A 27,769-nucleotide genomic window follows, 5' to 3' on the forward strand; every position below is an offset into this window, starting at 1 on the left:
ATTGTATGACAGGACAGTAATGAATTAGTTGAGGAGCTCTAACAGGGAGCACAATGTTTGGGGGATGAGTACATTTCAATCAACCTTTGCGGCAGATGCTGTTGACATGGATGGTGTATTACACGCTAACCTAATTATTACGCATTCTTGGTGTAGTTCTCTTTAATTAGAGCAGAATGGCTGTGGTTTCAGCCATGTGTGTGACTCACAAGCATTGTGCCCATCTAAAGAAAAGCTCTGTCACTCATGTTTAAACATGCTTGTTGCTGTCCCAGAAAGAAGGGCACTTTCTCCTCTGGGCAAAAAGTAAACTTCAACAGACTTGCCTTGAGAATGTCTCTAATTTTAAGCCCCAAACCTGCTCCCCTGATGAGGCACAGGGACACAGGCATAATCAGGGCATCTGACTGTGGCCCCATGCGAACAGCACTGAATCAAATTTTACTACCCAGGTGTAGTTACACGGGGGAACTGTTTTGAAGAAAATATGCTGCTAGGAAGAAATTATTTTGTAAAATAGTTTTTAATGAAGCAATTTATTTTTATACATTTCAAGGATCATTAGCCTTTAAAACTCTTTCAGGAAATCTCACTGGTTGGTATCTGTCATTTATCCTCTACGTTTTGTCTTTAGCTTTATTGGTATTAATCACTAATGGGGAGTAGGAAACGTTTCCACAGTGTATGAAGTTACCTTCTCTTAAACTAAACAATATGGAAATTAAACTGTAGATGAGAGGGGGGAAAAAAAAAAAAATAAATCTTTCTCTTGAGATAGAGAATATGATGGAATGAAAATAAAACAGAAAAATGCACTTTACCACCCAGAGGGGAAGTCGTTTAGGGAAATGATTTGGCATCACTGCTTTCACAGTATGGACATTTCCTCTATAGCAAGGCATGCTTCCAAGTCTTAAAGAGGCTGATAAAGTTAAAAGGCAAATCAGCACTCCCAGTATGATATAGGTGTCTAGAGGCACTAGGCCAGGGTTCCACTGGGAGATATTTATTTGTGTTACTGTAGCATCTAGAAGCACTAGTCCCAGACTTGAACCCCACTGTGCTAGAGGTTTTACCCACACAGAGGAAAGACACAATCGCTACAGCTTTCAATTCAAGTGTGAATAAACAGGAAAATCAGACTGACAGGAAAGCACCAAAATGAGGTAGGTATATCAATCAATGTGTTGTCCAAATTCTCTGTACAGTGTGTAAATAATCTGAAAGACAATAATGAAATTTATCTGAAGAGAATTTATCTGACAGAGAGCTCTTCCTAGGTACAGAAATCCTGCACCACTAAAGGATAGCTCTGCGCTGCAGGGGATGCCCTGGTGGACTGCTAATGCCTGCGTTAGTGTGAGTTTAGTACAGTAACGTGAAGTTGTCGCATTCATACCAATGATCCCTGCTAACATGTCCTTCCATAGGAAAAGTGCACCCTGGAGCCCTGGGAACAAGCTTCCTGGATAACACATCTAGCCAATGTTTTCCAGTGCATATGAAGCCCAAGGAAGAATGGACCACAGAGAGCTTGAAATCAATCTCCTCCAGGAACCACTTTTTACAGTGAAAACAGATTGATCTAAAAACTCAACCCTGAGTGCTTGTTTAGTAACTTTAGAAGAGCAAGGTCCTACCCCTCTGCTAATCTACGAGTCATGCTTTCACAAACAAGGACAATGAGAAGCAGGGAGAGAAAACAGGCAATAAACTCCTTTCGTAAATAAAACCTCCAGCACCACAGTGTATCCCTATATGCCTCACCTCTGCCACACACCATTGTTGGAGTTTCCTTCAGGGTCAAAATTAAACAGCCCCACAAATTACTTTTAGTGCTAACCTCTGGTGCTTGGACATGACAGACCAGGCACCCCTGACCCTCCAACACACAGCTCTAACAGGTTTCTTTCCATTGGATGGGGGAAATAAGCACCAGGAGAGCAGTGGTCATTTTGAGGTATTCATTCTCGAAGAGACTGATATTCCCCCTCCTCAATAAACCCTTCACTCACACTTTTAACGAACAGGAGTAGTAGTTTCACAGCTGCCCATTTCTGCTTAGTGCACATCTTGAGGGAACTAAGAGCTGAAAAACCCCCCATTCCCTACTATTCCTTCATAAACAGTAAAGGATCAAATCATACGAAGAGTAACATAAGCCCTTTTTTAACATTTTGGATCAAAAATGTTTGCCCTAAAGAGCATCCTTGGACATGTGTGTCTGCTATTTCTGTCACAGCTGTGACTTACAGCTAAGGACTGATGGGCTATTGCCTACTGCTGACAATGGCCACATCTTGTGAGCAAGGTAATTTCCACTGTACGTGAAGCACTGCCAACTCCAGGCTCCATATCTGCTTGTTTGGGGGTAATTTTGCTGCTTGTTCAGCGGATAGTCCTACTGGAGCAAAACATGGGCAACAGAAGCCTGTGGAACATGATGCAGAGGAAGACAAAAGTGTCCATTCGCCAAGGGGAACGTTTTCTTTCAGATCCCAATGGCATGAGCTGACACATTTGCTCTGAATGTTGCTTTTATGTTGGCTAGTTGCATGCACTGTTCCTAATCCTTGAACTAGTTCTGTACATTTGAAGTGAACTGCATTTTTAAATGACAATTTGAGATCAATTATGTTCTCCAAGCTAATAACACCTTGCCTAAAATTAATGTCTGTTTCTGTTTTCATTTTGTCTCCTCATTTTGAGTAACAGGATGACAGAAGATAGCTAAAAGGAGCTTGTTGAACAGCCTTCAGTCTGTCTTTGCTTGAAGATAATTTCCACAAAAACTGGAGGTGAGCGAAGAACAAATATTCCCCTATTACAGCAGTAGGTTAAAGTGTGAAGTTAGGTCTGCTCACTCCATGTGAAACTCCGACTAGTCTGTATTTTAGCAAAGCAAAGGGAATGCAGAAGGTGTAGGCATACCCCAACTAGCTTTAAGCTACCGAATGTGGGTACAAACAGCTCCAAGTATGTTGCAGCATGCACTACGTAGGTCCCCAGACCCTTTTTCAGGAGCTAATCTACACAGAAGCCTGCACTGCTGTATCTTCACTACTAAAGGTACTGGCATTACTTACACAAAAACCCCTGTGCATTGCAGCCACACTTCAAACTGCACTGTCAGCATCCTCCCAAATGGCTCTGTATTAAAACCTTCTTACCACTGCTCCCCTGAAACACTGAGACTGATTTTTCATAAACTGCTTATACTTGCCCTAGAGCATGCATTAGAAAGACATGTATTTGTTAACACCTGCAGCTACTACTAATCCAGTTGGCTGGATGTCCACAGCCAGCTCTCCCCTCTTGTACACTGTAATTTTGAAAAGAAGAGAGCAGCAGACTTATCTCTGGCAATCTCTCAAGTGCAAGTCGCTCTCCCCTCCGATCCTGGCTCCAAAGCTCATTCCAAGCCTCTGCCTTACAGGTACCCTGTTCAGACTTGCAGGCCATTAGCGAAGGGGCAAAGCTGGCTCCTTTGAGAAGGATAACAAATCAGCTTGTTGTCTGACTCTGCTTCTATTTAGCAATGTGCCAATTAACTCGACATTCAAAATGTTAGCACAAAGTCATTCTGAGCCTGGATCTTGGATTCAGACCTCGCCCCCTCACTTTAAAAAACACAAAATAAAGCCCTAGTATTTAAAACTAATCAGTCTCTTTAAATCCCTGCCAAATACCTGTTTATGCCATGAGCAAATAATTACTTTTCTATAAGGAAGAAAGTATTAATTAAGAGTATTCATCAGACTCCCATTCTATAGAGTTTATCTGCCACAGGTGTCAGCCAGAGGTGAGAGACGGATTAGTACACAATCGAGGGCTTTCTAAGTTAAATCTCCTCCTTGTGGTTAGCTGTTAATAAGGAAGTTGTCGCAAAAAGAATTTAATACTTCTAATTGGGTTTAATTACTTGGAAACTCCTGGAAAATGGACCAGCTTGGCTGTAGTATGAAATAATAATAATAATAATAATAATAATAATAATAATAATAATAATAATAATAATAATAAAGCAAAGATACAAATGCCTATGCTACAAGTTTGAACAAAAAGAGTCTGTGAGAATAATCATTTTTCAGTTGTAACATTTTATACCTTGATCAGAATTTGAGAAGGAACAAGGCTTTTCCATAACTGGGAAATTAACCATGTGCATCAGTTCTAGTTCAAGTCAGCCCACATCTTTTTGAGGAAGAGAACACATTTAGCTCTTTTACTACACTTCAGTAGCTTAGCTTGCAAATTTGTCTTTTTAACAGGCTACAGCTAGACCTAGCTTCTCAGAGCTTTTCAAGTGAGAGAGTGGGTATTTGTGAGAAAAGTTGTTTTAAGTAACCAAAGTAGCTCAGGAGCTGAAACCCATTTTCAGAAGTGACTTACTTAAGTGACTACACTTCAGACTTTTTAAAAAAGGATTGTCCTTTTTCAAATAGAATCACCCAGCTTTTCAGGCTCTAAACTTCCCCCCCCCAGATGATGACATACTGTTTTACCTGACCATTGATACATCCAGGTTTATGAGACAACCTACTGAATTTAAATAAAGTGACACCACAGTGTGACCTTGTGAAAAGTCCATGCTAGGGACTTTAGTTAGGGACATTATATGCTAAATATAATTTAATCCCTTTTCTTCAGATACCTTTCCATAGTTACCCTTACTGTGACTTGAGAGGTACTTCCAAAGTATTGCTTATTATTTACTGAAGGACTCTCTTTTTACTGGCATGTGTCTGTTCAGAAATGGTTGGGGACTACACCTTGGAAATTATTCCAATAAGCAAATGGGCACATCAGTCACTAAATCCTCACATTTAAGAGCACATGGAGGTTGAAAAGGTTCTCCTCCCTCTCTAAATGAACTATGCTTAGGGACAAGAAGTAATGACTACATTAATTTATCCAGTGTCTGAACCCATGGGTTCTGAAATGGATTGCAGTCCTGCAGGAATACTGTATTTAAATACAGGTTAGAGGCTGGACCGTGATGCTTGAGAACAAATGGAAATTATTTTTATTTAGTGATACAAAAAGTTCATCACCAAAAATCTACAAATAATTTCTTTTTACTATACAGGACATAAATGTCAAAAGAGGGAGTGGAATTTAAAACAAATACGTCTTCATTCCCTTCCCCTCCTCACAGGAAAATCACTGTATTTCTATATGTTAGCCCTTGATAGGTCTGTGAAAAACACAAAACTCCTGGAAAACTTGGAGGAAACACATCACGGTGTATAATCCTCAGCACAACTGCATATTTTGCACGTGCAACTTCCTAACACAAGTTATGTCCCTTTGGTTTTTTTAAACTATTTTTCCCTTAAAATCACATCACGATCCAGTGATACTGGAAAGCAGGTTCCAGTTACTCATGCTTGTTTGATGATCCAGCATTGTTTCTCATGTATATTTTATGTCAAAAATAATCCTTTAATACTTCCAAATGCCACACATGCACTTTGCTTAGAAAACCCTCTGCTCACCTAAGCTCTAGTACAAGAGGTTACATCTACACGAGCTCAGAGCATCTCCCATGCCCACCATCTAAGATGTTGTGGATCTGGTTTTGCTATTTCTTCTCATCAGCCAGCACAGATGATAAACACAGATGTTTGCTCCCGAAATACACATTTGAAATAATCAAATGGCTGGAATTATTTACTCCCTTCTCTCCAATAATGAACTAATAATTGATATAGCAGCATGTCTAAAGTAACAGACTTTTTTATTACCTGCAGTGATTGAATGCTTTTTTAATTTAACTTAAAAAGGCATTAAATACAAGGTTTAGCCTCCAGTGGGTAAAAAAATCTCCAACTTCCTCAGAAAATCCTTTCCAAATTGTATTCATCTTGACTTAATCCATGATCTACTGAGTGAATTAGGCTCTATTTGTTTTGAAAATCTATTTTATGGAGTTCCAAGGACTGTGTTTTCCTTAGGAAGGGCTTATTCTGCCTTTCTGACCAGGATGCCTGCTAGCAGCCCTCAGCATAGGCCTCTGCAGGTTTTTAACGTCCCAAGGTGCCCCACACATATGACTAACAAAATGTAAATAAACACAGCTGAGCCAGTAAGAAATTGGAAGGTTTTCTCATTAAAGAAATAAAATAAACAGATGTCCTTAAGCACTTTGGCTCATGTTTGTCAAAGGAATGGAAAACTCTCAGATGTTTGAACAGAAGTAGTGATATAAGGCCACATCTCAAGCGAGAGAAGAAGGAAAAAAGCAATGCCATGGCACTTAGAATTAACTAATAGTTCTCAAGGGAGGGCGCTTTTGATTTGAACCTTAGCAACTTCTACAAATAGTTTTTAACAGCCGAGCAATAAAATGGGGTTTTATTCCTTCTCAGTTTGTAAAGTAGTAAAGGACAGATTCGGCCATTAGAAGCATGAATCACCATCAGATTTGATTAAATCCCTATGGTGTTTCAATCAGGTCCTGACTTTAGGGTCCTGCAAGAGAACAAAGCAGGGAAAAGCACCAGCTACTTGAAGCATTCAATGAAAGCAAGAAAAAAAAAAAAGAAAAAAATAATCCATGCTAGGGTTTTACAAGGATCCTGAGTAGAGCCAAGCAGGAACTTTTCAATGACCTTTTTTTTTTAATTGGAAACTATAATTAACTTAAAGGAAAACTTTTTGTAAGAACATATATAAGTGCCAGTGAAACTTTTGAGGAATAAGGTTTCTTAGATCCACTTTATCATTTCTGGTGAGAACAAGACAGTCCACTTCACAGACAGCCAACATACAGCAGCTATGACATTTGCTTGAAATGCTAAAAAAATCATGTTTATATCCTGTCCTCAACTGGGCCAAGCACCAACTTTAATTACTCTGTCCAAATGGTCTTGAGGCCCTACTATCATTGGAGGACCCTCTCCTAGTCCTTCACATACCTGTGCCACTGCAAGTCCCTCAGCAGAGAGGCAGAGCCCATGTTTGCACAGACTGGAAACTTGCGCTCATGCCCTGTCTCTGTCTCACTGATACCTGTCTGCTTACAACTTGGATAAATCTCATCTAGCCACTTCAGAAATGCAAAAGCAATAAAAAAATATGGCTATCATAGAAAAACGGCCTCTACATCAATCAAGCCTCTACATCAATCAAGCAACTATGAGGCAAACTGCAAGTCCCCACTGAAAGCAGCCAGAGTGGCCACTCCAGGCAAAGCGACCGCATAGTCCAGGCTCACAGGGACACAGTGCTCGCAATCTCTTTTTATCTTTTTATTGTGCGGTATATTGTGGTATTAATACCACCAAAAGAGTCTTTCTGTATTGTGCCTAGCTGCTTCAAACAAATGGCCAAAGCCCCTTGATTTTTACCCAACTCATGTGAAACCCCAGAAGCACCGTTATGGATTTTGTCCCGTTTTTCCCCATTATATTTCGTCACTGATTTAGCAGGCAGATCTTTGCAGACATAGTGAAGACTGCAGCCATCTTCCTGTTGAATGGGAGCTCTATTATACATGCCTGGAGGGATTAAAAGGGCTGGGTGGACAGTACATTAAGCTATAGTGATGGTCCACATCTGTTGTGGTCTCTAGGCACATGGTAAATATTCTGCACCCATACAGTGATCAGAAGCCTGCAGAACAGGTTTCTAAACCCTCCTGAACATAATATCCAGGGTTAGCTGGCTGTGGAACTATTTTTTTTTTTGCCTTTTCTTTGTCAGAGGGCCTCCTGCTGGGAAACGAAAGGGTGGAGAGATTTCCTCAGGTTTGACAGCTTTGCTGCACTTAGAGCGTGACTCCGTATGTTTGTGCAGGTACACATCCATTCAACCGTGGGCAAGAAAGCAAAAGGAGGTGTGAATTTGCAGGCCACTCTGACTGCCACTATAAAAGTTATACTGCAGTGACCGTATGGGAAAGACATTAAGACGAAATGTCTGATGACTGTGTAATCCATAGGATAAAGCAAGGAGTTTGGGCAGAGGGGACAAAAAACGAGCAACCAAGGCTGGGCCATTCATTTGTGCTTCAACCTTGAATAAATGTTGTGTTTTAACTTCTATTAATGCTGTGAGAAAATTATTTTCTCAACACCTGAGATGAACTGTCCATGCTCTGAAGAGCCCATAACTATTGCAAAGACCATAGAGGTTTCCCTCAGAAACCAAACAAAGAGAATTTTCATGTAAAATCAGGTCATAAAACATACATTGAAGCATTAATGATTAATAATACGACTACAATCAATAATCCTTTTTGTGACTTCTTCCCTCTTTTTTCTTTTTTTTTTTTTTTTTCAAAATCAGATTTTTTTGGACAGCTCCTTATTGCTGCCATCACCAAGGAAGGTACAGCACGCAGAACCATCTGAGATTTTGTAGCTAAAGAACACAGGAGTTTAGACCCCAATCTCTGAAGCTATGGTTGATGTTCCTCCTCCCCTCTTCCCTGAAAAAACACCTCAGAAAGAGGCGTTATTCTTTAGCTTGATCAACTCCATAGACTAATTCTTTGAGTGGCTGCACAGCAGCTCTACCACTGTCACAGACAGGATGGTAGTGGGACATTAATGTTAGTCAGGGCAATGGTGAAGATCATATAAACTGACGCTTTTTCTGGAGGAAGACATACAGAACCAAGACCTCCACGTGTGAGATTTAATTCAAAGCATGTGCATGTCTAATTACAGGCACATGAATCTTTTATGACCAATTATGGACAAAAATAAGAATTTTAGGCCTTGATACTTAATTTACTTTGAGATTAACACTTCCTACCTTATTCAAGTAAGAGATTCTGAAACTCTATTAATCTCTGGCTCACTGCTTCACTTTTACTTGATAGTTCAGCTCACTTAAACATTTTTGAATTGTGTTACTATTTAACAGTTCCCAGGACAGCCTGAGTGCTGTATTTCCCTCTTGGTCTAAGGTCTGTTCCAAAGCCCAGTCTTTCTTCCAAAGCTGTCTTTGGATCAGGCCGTTAGCCTGTAATACTTTTATAACACAACCATTTCCCTTATAGGAAAGCCCGGAGGAAGTTAATACTGATGAAACAAATGAAGAACTACGAAAAAATCCTTCTAGAGAAGTTTCTCAAAGAGCCTGTTGTAACTTAATAGAAAAAGTGATTCATTCATTCAAAAAAAATATTCCTCTTTATATCGTTCTTTACATTTGTATAAAGGAAAGAGCCAACAGAAGTTTGTCATTTTGTACCTTTAAAGGCCTTCCAAAGCAGACAAACTCCCGCGTTTCCATTTTCCTGTTTTCCTCTTGCCCTAGTCCCTTTTGCAGGCTGCTGCTCACAAGTGCCCTGCCTTGGCCTAACTGCTCTCACAGCCAGCAGGAACAGCTCAGCCACTGGTGAGTGCTTTTGATAAATCCTTTCTGGCTCCACTCCCTGACCCCACTTCATCCCCACACCAGCTGCTCTAGAGATGGCAGCTTCTGCCATTACGGCAGCCCATCAGCAAGAGCTTACAGGTACTGATGTGGCAGGGCTTCTCATCTCCACAGGTCCATCACACCCCTCAGTCCATCACCATCTGCCCCCGAGTAGCAGATCCTAACCCCACACCCTCTAAAGTTGTGCAGGAGGCAGCAGATGAAGGCATCTGCTTCAGAGGTTTTATGCTAGAAGAAAGTCAGCCCATTAAGGGACTTCTCCACTTGCATACTGCAGCCCTTACCCAGACCACATAGCAGATCTATGCAGTGTCAGTTTATGTTTCCTGATTCTGCCTAATTCTTTCTATTTTTTGCAGGCAGTAGGTTTGAGCTTACACATGGATACCTCAGATTGCCTCATTCATTGCGTTCCCTGGGAAAAGTAACCGCTTCAATTACCTTGTACAACATGGGTCTGAATAAATCCCTGCTTGGAAACATGTGCGTGGTTTTCAGAGGGTGCCGTTAGAAGTGTTAGCAGCATTCCAAGTGCTGCAGTAGACTTCCACACCACAAACACCATTTTATATCCTTTACAACTGTGCACATCTAACAGCAAACAATAAATCTATCTTACTAATTACACATTCAGCTTGTTATAACCATCGTAAAACAAGTACAGCTGGTAAAGCCATGAAGTGATGTCAAATCATATTTCTGCTTTCTAGTGAGAAACAGGGTTATTTTCCAGTCTCCTGATGAAGCTGACTGTTCCAAGCCATGTGTGGAAACAGCTGCCAACTAGGTCATCCACCTTTAATTAGGTAATGATATTGTCTTTTTTTCTACCCATTTAAAAGTGTTTGACATTCTGTAATTCAAAGTGACTTAAGTGTTTATCATAAAAAGCTGCCTTAGGAAAAAATTTAAGCACATGGTACTAAATCCATGAGCCAGTGTTTTCTCCTTAGCAGCCAAGTTCAGTCTGTTCAGCCACAGAGAGATTTACCTAAAAAAAATGGAACTGCCTGCATTTCGAAGGGGGTATCTAAAGTACAGATAGCTAAAGATATGGTTCCTAAAACCCCTTAAAAATGTGACCTTCAGCAGCCATGTGGGAAGAAGAGCCAGTATTCTTCATGGCAGCTTAAGACTGACCAAAATCTCTCTTAAAAAGTTGTCTGAGATTCATAAGAAAACACTGGTCTAACAAAAAATGTGTTACCTCATTCAGGCTAGAGTTAATGCTGTCTGGCTGCTTGATAAGCTCTTTCTTGCAGAAGACAGACATTGAAAGAACATCCTGGTGTCCTGTCTAGCAGCAGCTGAACAATACAAGCTTTTGAAAAACAGGGGGCTACTTGCAACATGAAAGGGAGATAAATTAAATTTTCACATGTTAGAAGGAAATACCGCAGGACATAGTTATACAAATGTGTCTGAATAAAATCAGCAGCATCTGTTTGAAAAGCTGTCTCATTAGCTGCCCCCACAGTTCCCGATGCAATTTGGCTGGACAAGCAGTAATGTTAAAAAAATTAAATTTTACCTTCCCATATCTGGATGCAAATGTTCCCGTGAGTAAGGAGTGAAAAATAATTATCGTCTCATCCAAATCCCACACAAACACACGCTGTAATGACAGACGGGGTGGAAAAAAGAAATACAGTTACATATTTAGCAATTGCAAGAATTTGTTCAGTCAGGAAATATGTCCTGTTAGACTAGAGCTTTTTAAGGTCTCAAACCCATTTGGAGCACTGACTGTAAATGCTTTGTGAAAGCAGGCAAATGAAACATCAGGAGTTTTGGAACTGTGTGGGTGCTGGTCATTCTGAGAGTCTGCTCCCCTAACAACCACATAAATCCCCTGCTGCATGTCAAGTCAGGGGAACAAAACAGGACACTTATTAAAAGCCCAAAGGAAAAAAAAAAATGTACATATGAGAAATACTTTGAGATGCTGATAATACAGAAATCGAGCAATTATTTTGACTACCCATGTCTGTAGGCCCCAGTTATGTTACTGATTTCATTCTGGCTCTTACATCACTAGTCTGATGGTGGGATTTGCTAACAGATGCAACTGTTTATCTTTACTGGATTTACTAAGGGAATAAAATTAAAGTTATTACCTCAATCTCACTGTCAGCAGAAGGGGAAGGATCGTTGCTTCTTTTTGACCGGGCTCGTACCTTGCCATCCGACCCTCTGTGATGTCTGTCTGTTTCTGTATCTTTTGCTGGTGTTGTTGAATATTCCCCTATAATGAAAAAAGAAATTCCATTGTAATCTTAAATTTTGCACTGCATCATTATAATTAAAGCATGAAACCTTTTAATGGAGAGCACCAGAAACATTGCGAAAACACCATCAGAAAACCTTACTCTTTTCATGTCAATAGCTGACATTGTTAGAGAAATAACTTTTAACTCCTAAGATTTGTAACAGCAATTCCAGAAATCACCAGGATTGCATATATAGCATCTTTAAATGGACATGTCACTTCAAAAACCTTATCACATTTTTCATCGAAAAAAAAATCTTTTTGAATTTTACCCCCTCACAGCTTTTCAAGGGATAAATTAGAAAGGCAATGGAAAAGGAAACCAAGATGAATTCAACTTCTGAAAAAGAAATTGGTTTTTTTTTTTAATAATTTGATGAATGCTCATGATTAAAAACATACTTTCAACATCAACTTTTATTTAAAAATACAGAACTAGCCTGTTTAGCCATATTCCATCTCACAGAGTACTTCAGAAATAACTGAGAAGCGACAAAGGTGCACTGCTCTGTATAAAGTATCTGTTTTGCTTGGCTTGAGTTTCATAAACCTGTCCAGATGTCACTTACCTTACATTACAAATCCTTTTCAAACATTTTTTTTCTTTTCACCTTGCTAAGTTGTGGCCTCTCCAGCTTCCTATAATAACTGTATTCTTCTTCAGAGAGGCTTGGATTGTGCCTAACAAGCCTTTTTGAAATCACCTTTTCTCAAAAAGCCTGAGGTAAGATCTAAAGAACACAAAATCCTCCAACTGCTTTTAGAGCAACCTGCAATCGCTTCTTTTTAAATCCCAATATTAGTTTATTTTTCTTTTAGAGCAACCACAGATGTTCAGATTTGTTTCATAAGTCAGCAGACCTACAAAGGGTGTATACTGTGATCATCCACAAATTATGTGGCGTTTTATATAAATGTTATTGCATGCCAATGAAAACTTTAGTAGGGAAGTGATATCTGAAGATTGTACTTGAACAGTACATTGGAGGATCATAATCCGTCAGTAATTCCATAAACCATTTAAGCTTTGAGACTTTAAAAATTAAGCACTCAAATAGAGGCCACAAATTTTGAAGCCTTTCTGCGTGGGATTCATCTTGAACTTCCAACTTACACAAACTGTTTGTGTTGATTTTTTTAAAGAGGGACTTTCTCTTGATGTACTTGTTTATGAATGCATATATTACATGTTGTTTTAAGAGGTGACTATAAACCTTGACAGGCTAAAAAGTCATCAGACAGTCAGGAAACTCTGGGGCTTGCTCAGAGCATGGCTGTTTGTTTGGAACTCATTGCTACCCACGTTAGCCCTCAATACTGATCTGGGTTTTGTATGTAATTGTTTTATCTTCCTGTACTACCTTTAGAGGAGATCAAACTTCATATACTCATGAAAACAACACAGGATGTTTTTAGAGAGCTTGGACATTCTAATCTCTTCCCAAAACCCTGTGTTCCACCATGTAAGCAGAACTGTTAAGTGCTAGGAAATTTGATTTATCCATGTAAACATGTGTATTTTAAGATATTCCAACAGCAAGGTTACTACAGGTGGCTGAGACTGCCAAACTGAAAACAGAAGAGAGGCACCTACCAGACAGCGATTCTGTGCTCTGACTGGTGATATTGTGAGAAGACTCCTGCAGAGAGTAAGTGGAGGCTGGGATGGCTGAGGGGCTGATGCTGTTTGCAGACACATACGGAGAGTTGTAGGAGGAGCTGTAATACTGTGAGTACTGGCTTTGAGGAAAGCTTGGATATGATGAATATTCCTTTGAGGAAAAAAGAAACATCTGACTTCTGTGTATCTGGTTTTATCTCATAAATGAGTAAGGTACCACAAACACAGTGTAATCTACACATGCAGCAAGTCATGGCTCAGGAACATTTCACTAAAGACCCATGTTTTATTCACTTACAAAATCACATTTCTCCTTCTCCCAAATATACTCCTATTCTATTACGATCAACTAATCAGCAAGAGCTCAGATATCAGGTGAATTCTGCTTTTCCTATAGGATTTGAGTTATCAGCGCTGACGTATTTTGTATTACAGAATTCAACAATTCTATACAGGAGTGAAGTAGGGTGGCTTTTTGAAAAGGGCTGTAATGGAGCACATAGTCTCTGTAAACAACAAAATACCGGAGAAATTAGAAGAACAGAATGAATAATCGGGTGAGAGAAGGAGCAAAACAGGCTGCATTTTCCCACGATTGGCAACATTCTCTGATCAGCTGTTAAGTTACAAAAAATTAAGAAAAAAAAGTAACAATTGTTTTGCAGAAATGTTCACCGTTGAGATTGTCCAACTATCTCAGCAAGAACTAAATGCCTGAGTGGTCTTTGCTACCTACAGAAAAATGAACTAAAAATACGAGGTGCAAGTGACCTTGGGGAGCTGAGGTATCACGAAACCCTTTGTCTTGATTTTAAGGCTCCCAAACAAACTTCATACCATCATCCCCATATGTTCTTTTTTTTGTGAGAAGCAGGACACTGGAACAGATTAGAAAACTTCTCTCTGGACAATTAAACATAAAAGGTTTAATTTCTTTCTTTTAGTCTTATTTGCAACTCCTGCTCTTGTCCACCTATTTGCTTTTTCAGATAGAGAACTGTATTCATGCTCTGAGGATTGTCTTTCAATAAAAGGTTTTTATTTCCTCAGAAATGCTAATTAGTCTCTGGTATTAAATAAAATTAAATAATAAATAGTCTTTAGAAAGACTGAAAGCACTTTCCTCCTTAACTGCTTATATCTTTGTCTGTGACACAGCTATTTCATTAACTTTCAGTCACCAGGGAGCTCTCAAGAGGAAAGACTCAAGCTGTCATAATAAAAATAAAACTGAAAAAAAAAAAAAGAATGTCAGTGCTTTCTCTTAAAGAATATCACAAAATAATGAAAACAGCTCAATTACTTTTCTGCTTTTTAGGTAACCTCCATACTTCAATCAAATGCACTTCTATCAGCATTTACTGACCATGTTTTTAGCCAAAACTGAAGTAATAAAGAAATTGTTCACTGTTGTCACTAAAAATACAAGTCATCAATCACCTTACAAACAAGGAACTTAAATTATTGGCCAACCAAAACACATTTTCTGGGACAGTGTACTCATTTGTTTGGTCCAATCAAGAGGAGCCATTTGCTACTGAAAAACATCTGTCTTGTGTATACATGCATGCTGTTTATTTATACACACACATTTATCAAGGTATCTGAAGCATGAAGCCCACAGACAGGTGTATTCTCAAAGAAGAAAGAACACAGACAGCTCAGATGGCTCAATATTCATCACGGCCTGCCAATATCTCTTTCAAATTGTTCATATTTCTTACACAGTGCCAAGACAGCAGTTGACAGGATCCTAGAAGTGGAGCTCTCTGCAGAGGATGGAAAACATATCTGAAAGTTGTAAGATGGCAGAGGAATGATGAAACTCTTGGCACTACTACAGCAGCACATCAGAGACTGCTAGGGCATCCTCCTCCTGCAAGGACTGCACTCTGTGCAGGCATGTGTATCGATACACACATCTCAAAATTAATCAAGATACATAGAAGTCCAGCAAATGGACAGGCCACAGGAGCAGAGCAAAAAGGTGTTCAGTAAAACACATGGCAGTACCTTCCTTAAATATCTGTAAACACCACAATAATCTCTCTGATCTACCAATCTTCCAAGTGTTTAAAGTAAATGACAAGGCTGCCAATAATAAATGCTGAACCATACCTGATGCATAGCACCAAATCCTGCAGAATTTGTCAGGCCATTGGCTCCCTGGTAAATTCCTGTTGTGCCTAAGGGAAAGAATATCACAGTCATAAAACACACAGCAATCAAAGTAATAGCATATATTAACATAAATAATTTCCAACTGGAAGTAAAGTACCTGCTCACTAGAAAAAAGTAAATCAGAAAACTTGACAAATATAGGCTGTAAAGATTTAGGGCTATTACTGAGGTCTGCTTACTGAAAGGCATTCAAAGCCAAGGTGGTGTCAGGGCAATGGTTGGTCTCGATGATCCCAGAGGTCTCTTCCAACCTGATTGATTCTGTGATTCTGTCATTATATACACTAAAACAAACACTTATGGAGCCGGGAAATAAGGATTCAACCCAAATTTAAAATGCAGTTACTTTTTGTTCCAATAAATAATGGAAAAGTATTTTTTATCATCTTCTTCTGTTGCAAAACCCCTCAGATTACGTATACAACCATACACATACTCTTTCATGCATAGCTATGTCCTGGAATCTGTCCTTAGACCAGGTACTTGGGAATTTCTAGAAGACTGAAAATTTGTTCCCTGGTGTTGATATCCCAAACACAAGAACAACATTGCTGAGACTTCTGGAAGAGCATGGAGCAAAAACAATGCTTCATCCTGGGATATTAGGAGGAGAATGGATGGACAGGTGAGTTTTATATGGTTCTGTCCCAAATGAAGCAGCTGATGTCCAGCTGGAGAAAGCACTACTGCAAGAATTTTATGGGTGGAGAAGTAAAGGTTCAGAAAAGATCTGCAGTGACAGTCCTCCTTTACCTCCCAACTTCCTTCTACCAGGGAAGTGGTAGAAGAGCTGCAAGCTTCCCATCCCCTGGCAAGTTCCAGCCTTAATTTAACTCCAGTCTATACTGTTTTCTGTTTCAAAATTATCCATTTCACATGGGTGGAAAAATTCCGCTTGAGTTTGTGCGGTTTGATGAGAACCTATACCAAAAGTCTTCTAGTGTTTTGCAACAGTGCTTGTTCCAATAGCTGGCTGTTCATATACAGGAGGCAGAAGCTGGACTATGCCATATTCCATCCCAATGGAAGGCGAGGGGCTCCAAAGAGCACTCAGACCCACTACTTCCACACTGAAAGAGGTATGATTTTGGTGCTGCATGGCCACAGTGGGCTGTTGTCTGGGCCTCATTTTGTCACCTCGATGTACCATCAGACCAAGCCCTAATCAGGCATTCAGCCTTTTTTTCTTATCTGGGTTCTTACCATGTGAATGACTTTGAGCAATGCTGTTTTAACCATATGACTCTCTGCATGTCTTCATGTGGCAGCCTTTCTCCAAAGATCCACTTGCTTGTTTTTACTTTAAGATGCCAGATTAGCTAGGGAATAGACAGCTGAACAAACTCCACTCTGCCAAATGCAGCTACAAAGCACATGCACTGAGAAATAAATCTCAAGCAAAAAAGAAACAAGAGGGAGGACTCTGCCCTCCAGAACTAATTTGCTTCCACATGTAGTCTTTAAAAAGAAAAGGGCAGAGTGGCAGAAAAGAGGGTGCAGGGCTGCCAGGTACCTGGAGGTCTGGGTCTCCCCAAGCCCCCTGCATGTGCTGGCTGGGGACACGAGCCAGCACAGGTGGGTTCAGGTGATGTCTCCTCCTGGCATTCATACCTGGGAGGCAACTCTGGGTGGATCAGTATCCAATCCCTCCTCCTCCCCACAATCCATATGCGGAGACTGCCCAGAGCAGCATCCCAAAGATGGCATCCCACCTTTCACCCTCGCTAGGCTTTGCTTTTCTGCAGAGTTTTTCAAAAAGTCACGAGCATGCAGCAGGATGAATATATTCCTGTGGTAACTAAGCATTTCTCACTACTGTGAAGGGGAGTAATAGAGCCCCAGTGCTTACAGGCAAAAACAACTTTCACAGAACACAAAACAGCTCTTGTACACCAGAGCTCAAAACAATACAGGGGGGAATTTTTGATCTTCCTAAACTGTCATTTAGAAACAATCCATCATCCTTTATTAAAGCTGTCAAGAGGTGGATGAGTTACCTCAAGGGACTCATGCTTTATGTGTAAATTGCAATGAGAACATGTTCATTGCTGTGCTACCTGCACGATACCGTAGCTTCCTGGTTTCTAAACAATGAGAGAATTCTAAAAAGGAGGAGAGATCTGCACAATTGGAATGAACTTACTCTGAACTTTGCACCAGCTGTGCAAAGCGAGTGTGTCCAAGCACACACAGGGCTGGTACGCGAGCAGGGAGAAAGGGTAGAAACGTAGGGGTGAGAGGATGGGGAATGACTCCTGCTCCATAGCTTCCCGCAGTACATTGTGACCAGACCCTATGTGGTGGATTTTACACTGGGGTTTTGTAGAATATATTTTTGCCATTTTAGCTGAGTTACCCCAGTTCTAAGTTCAGGTGTGCCTACAGGCTGCTGCAGTCTCCCTCCCTCTGCCCAGAGGATTTTTCAAAAGGAAGGACTGTGGTACAGAGACAGAAACTAAACTTCCTGATTTTTTACCTGCATACTTAAATACTTGTGGAAGTACTTAAGACTGGTATTTCCTATAACCTGAAGTTCAACAGGCCTGGGAACAGATTTTGGCAACTTGGGTTTTTCACTTATTCTGGCCCCTGTCATTGTATCCTGACCAAGCAGGCGTATCGTTTGAGCATAGTTTGTCTAAACTGAGATCAAACACAACTCTCTTTTTCTGCCCCTACAGCACCGCATTCGGAGAATGCAACGTCCCCCCCGGCCAGTACACCTTGAGAACTGCTAAGCTCAGTGTCTCTTGGCAGCTCAGTATTGTTATAGCTGAATAGTTACAGATAAGGACACTTGAGACAATCAAACAACCAAAGCTAGTAAAAACTTGGAACTTCTTCCCAGCTGAACAAGGATGAAAAGCTGGGAGAAAAAAAAAAAAATCAGTTATCTGCACGGAAAAGAAAGTTCTTGTTGAGGTTCAGAAATATTTCAGCATCAACCTTTGTCTTGGGAACTCCTGCTGTTTCATGGGGACTACTATAGCTCAGTCCCTGTTCCACTTTACAGGCTAGACCACGTTTTCAGTGATGAACAATCAGTTCAAATGGAAGGAAAACAAACAAGCACCACAGGCAATGAAGACAAGGATAAATCCTCTCTCCTCATGAGCAGAGAATGAGGCCTGCTAGTTACAGTTTCTGCGAGCAGCCTTGTCAAATTCAGCAGTTCAGAACACATATCAGAACTGGTCCCAAATGTTTGCTTTTCGTCCCTAAGTTTTTCATAAGAAATAAACATTTCCATAATAAAATGAATTCTGCCATGTGCAATTTCAGTTTTGTGTCAGTAAATTTTACACTCAAGAAACGCTGGAAAATTATCAACAGACCTTGCATACTGGCATTATCAATTTAGCCCTAGTCCCCATGTAACCATTTTTTTCAAATGCTTTCCCAGGTAATAGCATTTCTTGTAATATTCAGAGATAGACTGGAATGACATTAGAAAGCAGTGCTTATGTGGAATGGGGCACACCTAGGAAGCCTCTTGGTAAGCAATGCACACGAATGCCTGGCCCCCTCCCATTTCTGTGTGGATACTGCCCATTTCCACAAGACTTTTGCTTTCACGTATATTGGCTTTTCTTCCTGACCTCTGAAGACAGTGCACTATCTCAAACTGCAGCTGATTTTACATTTGCAATACTGTAGATGTGCAAGTGATTTGTTTCCGTCTATCTTGGTAGCTCAATGCCAAGTAATTGCATTCAAACTCCTACTTGCAAATCAGAAACAAGCCTGGGATCTCTCCCTTTGGATCTTCTCCATATGGAATATGGTTCACATCTGTGTTCAATCAAACCAGTTGCTAAATGTCACAATGCCCTCATTCACAGGTAGCTTAAAGAACATTTAGCTGGTAATAAAACAATCTGGACTCTAGAGAAGGATAGCTCTTCAGATGTATGGTACTGTAAACGTTCCTGTAAAGTATGTATATATCACAAACACACTTGCATGAAAAGACAGACACCACATAAGAGGCATGTGTACGCCATACATACTCAGTGCCACGTCTTTTCCTTGATAAGTAGATGTGTCCCTTCTCTATATGAATATCCAAGGGCAACACGTATAGAGAAACTCTTTGTGAGATGACTGATGGTCTATTTCTGTTCCCGTACAGATGGATTTCATTTGCTGTTTCCCCCTCATTCCCTTTTTAATTCAAGTATTTTAGAATCTGTGCCATGGTCAATGATAATTTCAATGGTGTGTGATCTGGACTGTGCTCCTGCAAAAACTTTCATGCCAGCTTCTCCTTCCTCTCAGTTTCTCCCTTTCTGTCTCTCAGTCACTGCAATAACAGGCTGCATTTCTTCCCCTCCTTTCCAGGTAAGAGCAAGTAAAGAAAATAAGGGAGTATTCATAGTTATTTTCAGTATCTTCAGAACTAAGCTCTGGCTTGCTAAAAAATGTTTTCTTTCAGCTTATGAATACACAGTACGACACAGGAATATTAATGTCTTAGGGAGTTGTGATTACAGAGACAGGGTGGGCCTGTGGTATGGTTCAGATCAATACCATAGCACGCTTTGAAAATCTGGTTTGTGTCCTTGCATTTCACAGGTCAGACAGGCCCTAACATCAGGGAGGTGTTCTCCAAGTCTCCTGTGCTGCTCAAAAAAGAATAAGCTGCTGTATTTAGAAGAACAGATGGTTTGCACTTCCAATAGCCAACGGAATACTCAACAATCATAGGAGGAGATAGCAAGGTTCAACACAGGTGGACAGCAGGGCATTTATCACAGCGCTCTGGGTAGCCAGCAGCAATTGTGAGCCCATGAACGCACAGAGGATAGAACACTGGACTGAGATGAGGGTGTTCAGAGGGTGGCTACCATGGGCACTTCTGAATATGCTTGAAATAGGACAACAAAGCTTAGATCCAAGTGTTTCCTCTAACCTGTAGATGAATCGCACAGTGGTTCCAGCGAGAGTTCTCTCAAAGGATTATTTGATCACTTAGCACTAATAAAATAAATGCCTACAGGGTTCAGCTGAATTGCATGGTATTTTACAAGCTCGCATATAATGGCTTGTGTATTCTTACATCAGCAAGCTGTTTTCCTACAGGAAACAAAGTTGACCGTGAGCGATGCAAGGAAAGGCCTTAGTCTAACTCCCAGCAGAGTGTGCATTACTCTATGCTACAAAGAACATCTGGCTGAAGACTTGCATGGTCATTCAGAAAGGTTCTTTGCAGTGCTTTAGCTCTCTGACAAGCTAATATTTCCTGCAGTAAATATTGCCTTCTTCAAGCTGCTACTTTTTTAGTGAGAGGTTAAGCACTCATCAAAATTACCTCCCACCAGCTATACTCCAGTGCCTTGTAAGGTTCCAAATCCTACAACATCTGCCCGCATTTATTGAGCAAGAAAACTCATAAAATGTTGCATGGCTGTCAGCTGTGGAGGTATTTCAAGACTATCTGACCTGTTAAAGGAGAAGAAAAACTCAACCCATATGTACTTTGCAGCGTATTGCTCAACTGTTTGCCATTAGGCATAATGAACTCTTCCCCAAAAACAGTCTTGTATTTCTGTCTGGAAAGGCTCAGACAGTATAGGGAAGAGCACACTATACTACCTTAGATGAAAAGCAGGATTCTACAATGTTACAGCACTTGACATCAGCAGTGTCTATTAAAGGACATTGCTCCCAAAAGCATACAAACGCCTCCTGCAGATAATACTCGCTGATAGGCAACTCATTTAAAGTATGTTCATTTGTCTCCCAGTACAATCCCATTCAGTCCTGCTAGCCTGACCAGGTGTTTGAGAGCACTCTGAATGGTGATATAAAACACATTTTACAATACAATTTTTCTGAGTAAAAGCTCTTCCCCTGCTGCCTGCTTCTGGGAGTACTCAACCCACAGAGCCTCAAAGAGCTTTAACAAGTGATGACCGGAGCAGTTTTAAGGGCCTGGCTTTTACCATCCCTTTGAGCCTGGTCACCTGTATAGCTCAATCCAGCTCAAAAATGGTGTTGAAAGTGCTGGGATGGTTTATATTTACTCACAGGATTTGAACCATGGGAAAGCAATTAAATTTTATTATATTTTGAGAAAGTGTTCCTCTTAACCACTCCTATCAAATGATGCTGCAGCTATAGAAGGAAATCACACTGGATTGTCTTCAAAAACAAATCACGAGGAAATATTTTGGGCCAAAAAGTGAACATCCTTACAACAACAATGTAGACCGTTTCTGTGCAATCCCTTGTTGAAAAAGCAACCAGCAAAACTGACTTCAATTGGGTGACTCCATGGATGCCAAAGATTAAAGTTTCCTCCAGCGGCAGTTTCATTCCAGACACAATCTTCCACTGACAGATAACAAGACATGATAAAGGAAAGCTCCATTTGGCACCTCCTGTGCTGCTTAGTGGCTACGAGATTCTAGTTCCCAGGTCAGCATTAAAATCTAACCAGCCCTATAACATCTGCTGTCATGCAACTGGGGATAAAAATCTGGCCTGCAAGCACAGCAACATGTTTAGCAATTCCCTTCCCCTTTAGCAAGGTGAATCTCTATATACGCCAATGGAAAAGAACAGAACGATCTGGGCAGCATGTCTCCACTCTTTGACCCATCACTTAGGATAATGGTAACTCTCTACTGAACACTCTAGAGCCAGGCACTTGCCCCAAGGCTTTTCCAGTCCCTCTATGCACTGCTTCAGTACTGCAGTGCCTCCAGGAAAAAAAACACAACAGTGGCCAACAGTGGTTGCTGAGAGAAAAGTATAAGAAACACGACAAAAGCAGAGTGATCTTTGCCCCAGTGTTGCCTTGTCAGCTTCAATTAATCTGCCAGTTACAGACTTTCTAAGCCAAGTTCATATCCTCTTCCTTTTATCTTTAATAACTGTCAAGGACTCTTCTCCAGACAGTGCAGGTATTCTCGTAGTTCTAGAGGTCACAGTATTGTAGTGCAGAAGTGTCAGTGTTTAAACCCTGCCAATATAAATAGAAAGTGCATCCAAATTACATATAAAAAAGCCCATGCAAGAGCATTATCCAATGCCAGCACAGCAGTTAAGAAACTCCTGAGTTGCACAGCCTGTGCTAACTGAAGCAGGGTCAGACCTTATTTGTCCACAAACATCATCAGACTCTTTGATTGTATGACTGCGTTCTAGTTTTTCCACCAGAGCATTACCTCACGCAGTGCCTGGAAATGAGATACAACAGAAAGCAGTACAAATACTGCACCAGCATCACAAATCTGATGTTTCCTAACTTTCAAGTGCTTCACTGTGCAGGTATAATGTTTCTTTATACAGATTTTCATACGTAATTTTACACTAGATCTTCTATTGCCTTCTAGGTATTTTCAAGAAAACATTATTAGGTGTACTGAATCAATTATTCAGTAAAGCTTCTACAACATTTTAGCATATTCTGTGCCAGCTGCACTATAAGCTGAATAATCAAGGCCAAGTTCATAATTTCCCAAGCTGTTACCATCCTATGTTTTTTTTTTTTACATCCTACAAAAGTGATGAAACCTCCTCTTGAGCACCTCAGCAGATGCAAGATACCCCCCAAAGTAAATGCTCTGTCTCAGAGAAGATTCCTGGCTTTGGCTGTACCGCCATCATCTCTACAGTTACTTCTGAGTTTCCATGGGTGCTATTCAGCCATGAAAACCTGTGTCCCCACACAAACTTTAAGCCTTACCACAAACCCTAATGTTCCTCAGGGACAAAGACATTGACAATAAACCCCTGATGAGCCTGGAGAGAGCAGAATTTACAGATGATCTGTCAGCCCATTTCTCTCTTGCAAACACAGATTTGCTCCCCTGGCTTTAGGACCATCCACCCTGGTGTCTACTCCTTCCAACAGCATATCCTCTTCCCCAGCTCCTCCTTGTTTAATAATGACCAAGGAATGAGTTCTGAATGGAACCTCAAAAAAGCAGTAAATGGGAAAAGTTAGAGCAGGGCTTTCTCCTTGGGTAAGCAGTAGCACACATCCTTGCAGCTTACAGTGCATCACTGTCAACACCTTTGCCTCTCCCCTTGACTTCCCTCTCCTGTAAGATAGCTCGTTTCAAAACAAAGTAAATGTAGCATGGTCAGCCCCTGGTGTTTAAAAAAATCTTTGAAAGGGAGACTGTGCTGTTATTCTGAGGAACCTTGTATTTACACTGTAAAAAGTGAGGTCTGACCTCTCCTGAAGAGAGGCCTCTCCCTGCTGAACTCACCACAGAGTGGAGCACAGCTTTGCTGCCACAGTTTTAGACTGCAACTAATGCAAACCAGCTGCAAAGCACAAGCTTTTGAAAGAGACTACTCATTTTCTACTGAGGTTTTAATTTTATGAATCCTAGGCATCTGAATGACAGTTTGCTGAGAACATGCTCTCACTCTCCTTTATTTTCTGGGACTTCAGATGGATTCGCTATCTGCATGCCAAAGCGCGATCCACATTTCTGAAGTGCAGATTGAAATTTCCCCTTCTCACGCATTTCACCACTAAGTACTTAAAGAATCAAGCTTAAAATTAAACATGCCACTTCCTTTGCAAAATTCACGCATGCAGAGCTAAATTCATGCCAAATAGATATTTACGGGCTCACAGTAAATATGTAACACACAAACTGGCACACAATTGCAAGAAATTCAGGCATCTCTCGGAAGAAAATTTGTCTAGATTATCCAGATATTAAGAAGAGACAAAATGTTTCCAGCATAAGAAAACATTTAAATTGATTAAATATTCAGATTTTACTTGATCTCAGGCCAGGAAAACAATTCATAAGCAATTCATTCCACAAACATAAGCAACATATATAATTAGTCCATTTCAAATCAGCGTTGCACAAAAGAAATGCCGCTTTCTATTCATTATTTGACAGCTGATCAGAATGGACTCTACAAAGAAAACAAATGCTCAGCAGTAGCAAAGAATTTCACTGCGTAGGTCTTTGGCCCCAAATTTATGTCTGTACTGAACTCAATACTGCTTTGCAATTCCTTGGCAAAGGAAAGTTATCCCTGTTACATAACTGAATTTTCCTTTGTAATGTAAAAAGTATTTTGCGGGTAGATGGATTTGGATATTAAAAAAAAAAATAAAGTGGTCAAATCTTTTCCTGCTCAACAACAGTATCCACGGTGGTCTTTGGCCACAGTTTTAACTGTTGTGCAACTTCATAGTTTCATACCAGCTGTCATTTTAGCAATAATAACTGAAGAGCAAGGCATTGTCTAGGAATTAATGACAAGCTGAGAAGAGATGGCCTGATGTGCAATAAAGGGGTAACACATGCGCACGTGACCACAGGAAATGCTCCATAAGCTGGCTGCTATTACTCTCTCTGCAGAGCTGATGGTCCTCTATGTCAGCTAATATGCTGGCCCCAGTTTTCTCTTTGTATTTTACATTGCTCATTAAATGATAAGTTTCTCATATTCCAAAGATTTCTCCCCCACCCTCAGCAACAAGAAGCAGTTTCCTCAATTGCCAGTTACGATGGTAAGCTCTTTGGGGCAGTAGGTGAATATAATCTTTGTGTCTTATGTTCATTTTCTATTACTGAATAATAATTTTACCAAAAGTCTGAGCAAATCACTGAACTGCTAAATTGTCAGAAAGTACAAACTTAGAAATATGTGAGCTAAAAAGCACAATATACTTCTAATATCCAGCCTAGAATGTTGTTTGGTGATTTGGTGCTGTAATTGCACACTTACATGAGGACTGATTAAGAAATGGCATAGACCTTGAAGCACCATTTCTTTACCAGCATTACAAATTTATCACCTCAAAGAGGAAAATCTGTAAGCTGTTGCCTCCTCTTCTGATTCACGACTCTAGAAATGGGTGGCATCCCCCGACTGGCCACATGCATATTTCAAATATCTTCACTTTATTATGAAACAAATTTATTTTTTAAATACAATAATGACACAAAACAACACTGTATACAGCACTGGTAAAAAAAAAAAAAAAAAAAGAGAGGAAAAAAAAGTCACTTCAGAGTAAATAAGTGAAGAGCAGATTTCAGTCTATTTGAATGTTACTCAAAGTCTGATGATATATGGTCATACTCATTGTTACACGGCAGTTAAAATCATTATTTCAATCCATAGTACCTTTCTGATATAATTTCATGTCATTTTTATGAGCTATGGAACTTGCCAATCTCATCTTTTATATTTATATATGTGTGTGACACACTGCGTTAGCTATTTGGCTTATAAACCCTTCCACATTTAATTTATTCTCATGCCAGGGAAACATGAAAATAGATTTCCCCTTCTGGCTGGCTGTAGAATAGTTTTGTTTTTTTTCTTAACGACCAAAAGAATGTTCTGTTCTCATTCTTGCTTTTTAGTGGATTCTGTTCTCACTCAAGAACCAGGATACAGTTGATAATTGGAATTAAATATGAAAAGCTGAATGCTACCTCATTACACCTGCATCATCTGTGTTTGTAATGAAAATGATCAGACTTAAGAGAAAGCAGAATTTGGCTTCAGAAGTACCATGTTACTGACAACAGCCATCAGGGAGGTGAGGCTGCAACCCGACATGTGTCACAGCCAGAGTTAGTGCTGGTACCAAAGAAACACACGAGCAAACAAACCAGCACCAACTATGTTGGCACTTACTGAAGGAGAACATTTGTCCTAGAGCCCCGTGAGACAAAGTATTTATCACCCAAAAAGTCATTTATTCCTTGGTGATTGATGTAACACACCTACGATGGGTGCCTATTTGCTGGCTGGACCATGTAACTTATAAATGAGGGGACAGTGAGGAGGCATCGCATAGGCTGGACAATCTGCTCAAGGTTCATAGTCTGACCACCCATGCCCACCTGCAGATGACTTCACTACATTGCTCTGAGAGCTGGTTCTCAATGGAGGCAAACAATATCAACGTTATTTCACTTACGAACTCGAGCTATTACCACCTTACAATACTTGCAGAGCTTAGCTTAAGAAAGTAATTTTTTCTTCACACTTTAGAATACAAAACTGAGCAGCACACACTCCTGGAGATACCTTTCCTTGCTGATCCTCTGCAAGTAACCCTCTTCAAGATCTCTCTTTCAACATGATGCAATAACATTTAATCCTTGAAGTAGGGGTTAAGAGCTTGACTCAAAGTCCTCCTGAAATTTGAATTTATAAAAATATGTAAACAAAAATTTGCCCTTTTCAGAAAGCTGGTTTAGCCCATCACCCAGAGTCCCCGCCTAGGTCAGCAATGGGGTGACCAAAAGGACTGATGTGAACTTAGCAAAAGTCTCAATGGTCCTGGAGCTGGGTGGCACGGAGAGTTGCTTGCTTGCATTAGAGAGACGAAGCAACCACCTCCGAGTGCTGTGGCGTGGGAAAGCACTGAGCACGCATTCCTTGGTAGCACTCAGCACAGGAAAGCTCCTGGCTTCTCACTCAAACCTTTCACTAGCACTCAGCAAGGTAAATAAACCATACGGTCATGGAGCTTCAGATTGTTCCTCTCATGAGCAAGGAGAAGAGTGAAAATATTTGTTTACAACAGGAAGACACATTTACTCCTGATCCCTTTGCCTTGGAGTAAGTACCTGCCACTTGCAGAAACTGTTTTTCTCTGTTTCCTTTTGCATTAAAGGCTTAGTAAGTTGGCTGCAATGATCTTCCTGGCATAAAAATCTGAAAAGAAGTGATTTCACCTAATACCATAGCATGGCCCTAGGGAACATTATCTGAAAGCATTTTGGGCACATTCATGCTCAAACACATATGCATGAAGCTCCTCCCAGCCTGTTTTGGTACAACATATGGTTGTGTCGCTGTTGTTTGCAAGTGTAACATTTTCAAGTGCTGCTGCACAAAATTTGCTTGTCTAAACCTCTTGATTGAATGAAGAGGCCATCTTAAAAACTTCAGTCCCAAATGAGTCAAGAGTTTGCCTTCTCAAACAGCTCAGATTCTTCTAAGCTAACACAAAGCACGTGTGGAAACTGTGTTCTGGGGAAACAAAACCAACAGAAACCTATACAGCAATCTTCCAAGGCAGCAAAAGAAAACACCAGTACTTTGTCAATAGTGGTGTTACAGCCATCAGTATCTAATCACACAGCAGTTAGTCAGGAGGCAGCATGGCTGCTATTGCTCCAGGAGAGCACAAACCTGGCACTTCAGCCTATTGATGAAGCTGTGACACTCCAGCACCTACAACTGCTGGTAACTCCAAGCCACAGTTTTACCAGAAAGAGAGGACTTCCACTGCTGACAGCGTAACACAATCACAAGACAAGATCGATATGTTCAAGGAGCAGAACAGAAGCCAA

The 27,769-nt window shown here is 40.4% G+C and overlaps 1 protein-coding gene across 1 annotated transcript in view; it reads right to left on the minus strand.

Annotated features, from left to right (window-relative positions):
* EYA2 (EYA transcriptional coactivator and phosphatase 2) overlaps window positions 1-27,769 on the minus strand; it is a 56,995-nt gene that overhangs the window by 18,640 nt on the left and 10,586 nt on the right. Inside the window, exons 6-9 of the mRNA XM_068416139.1 lie at window positions 15,402-15,469; window positions 13,257-13,434; window positions 11,511-11,638; window positions 10,925-11,008 (exon numbers count right to left, since the gene is read on the minus strand). Of these exons, the coding sequence (XP_068272240.1) occupies window positions 10,925-11,008; window positions 11,511-11,638; window positions 13,257-13,434; window positions 15,402-15,469 (458 nt within the window). The remainder of the gene's footprint in view (window positions 1-10,924; window positions 11,009-11,510; window positions 11,639-13,256; window positions 13,435-15,401; window positions 15,470-27,769) is intronic.

The sequence above is a fragment of the Nyctibius grandis genome, chromosome 19, assembly GCF_013368605.1.
Source record: "Nyctibius grandis isolate bNycGra1 chromosome 19, bNycGra1.pri, whole genome shotgun sequence".
Lineage (NCBI taxonomy): Eukaryota > Metazoa > Chordata > Aves > Nyctibiiformes > Nyctibiidae > Nyctibius > Nyctibius grandis.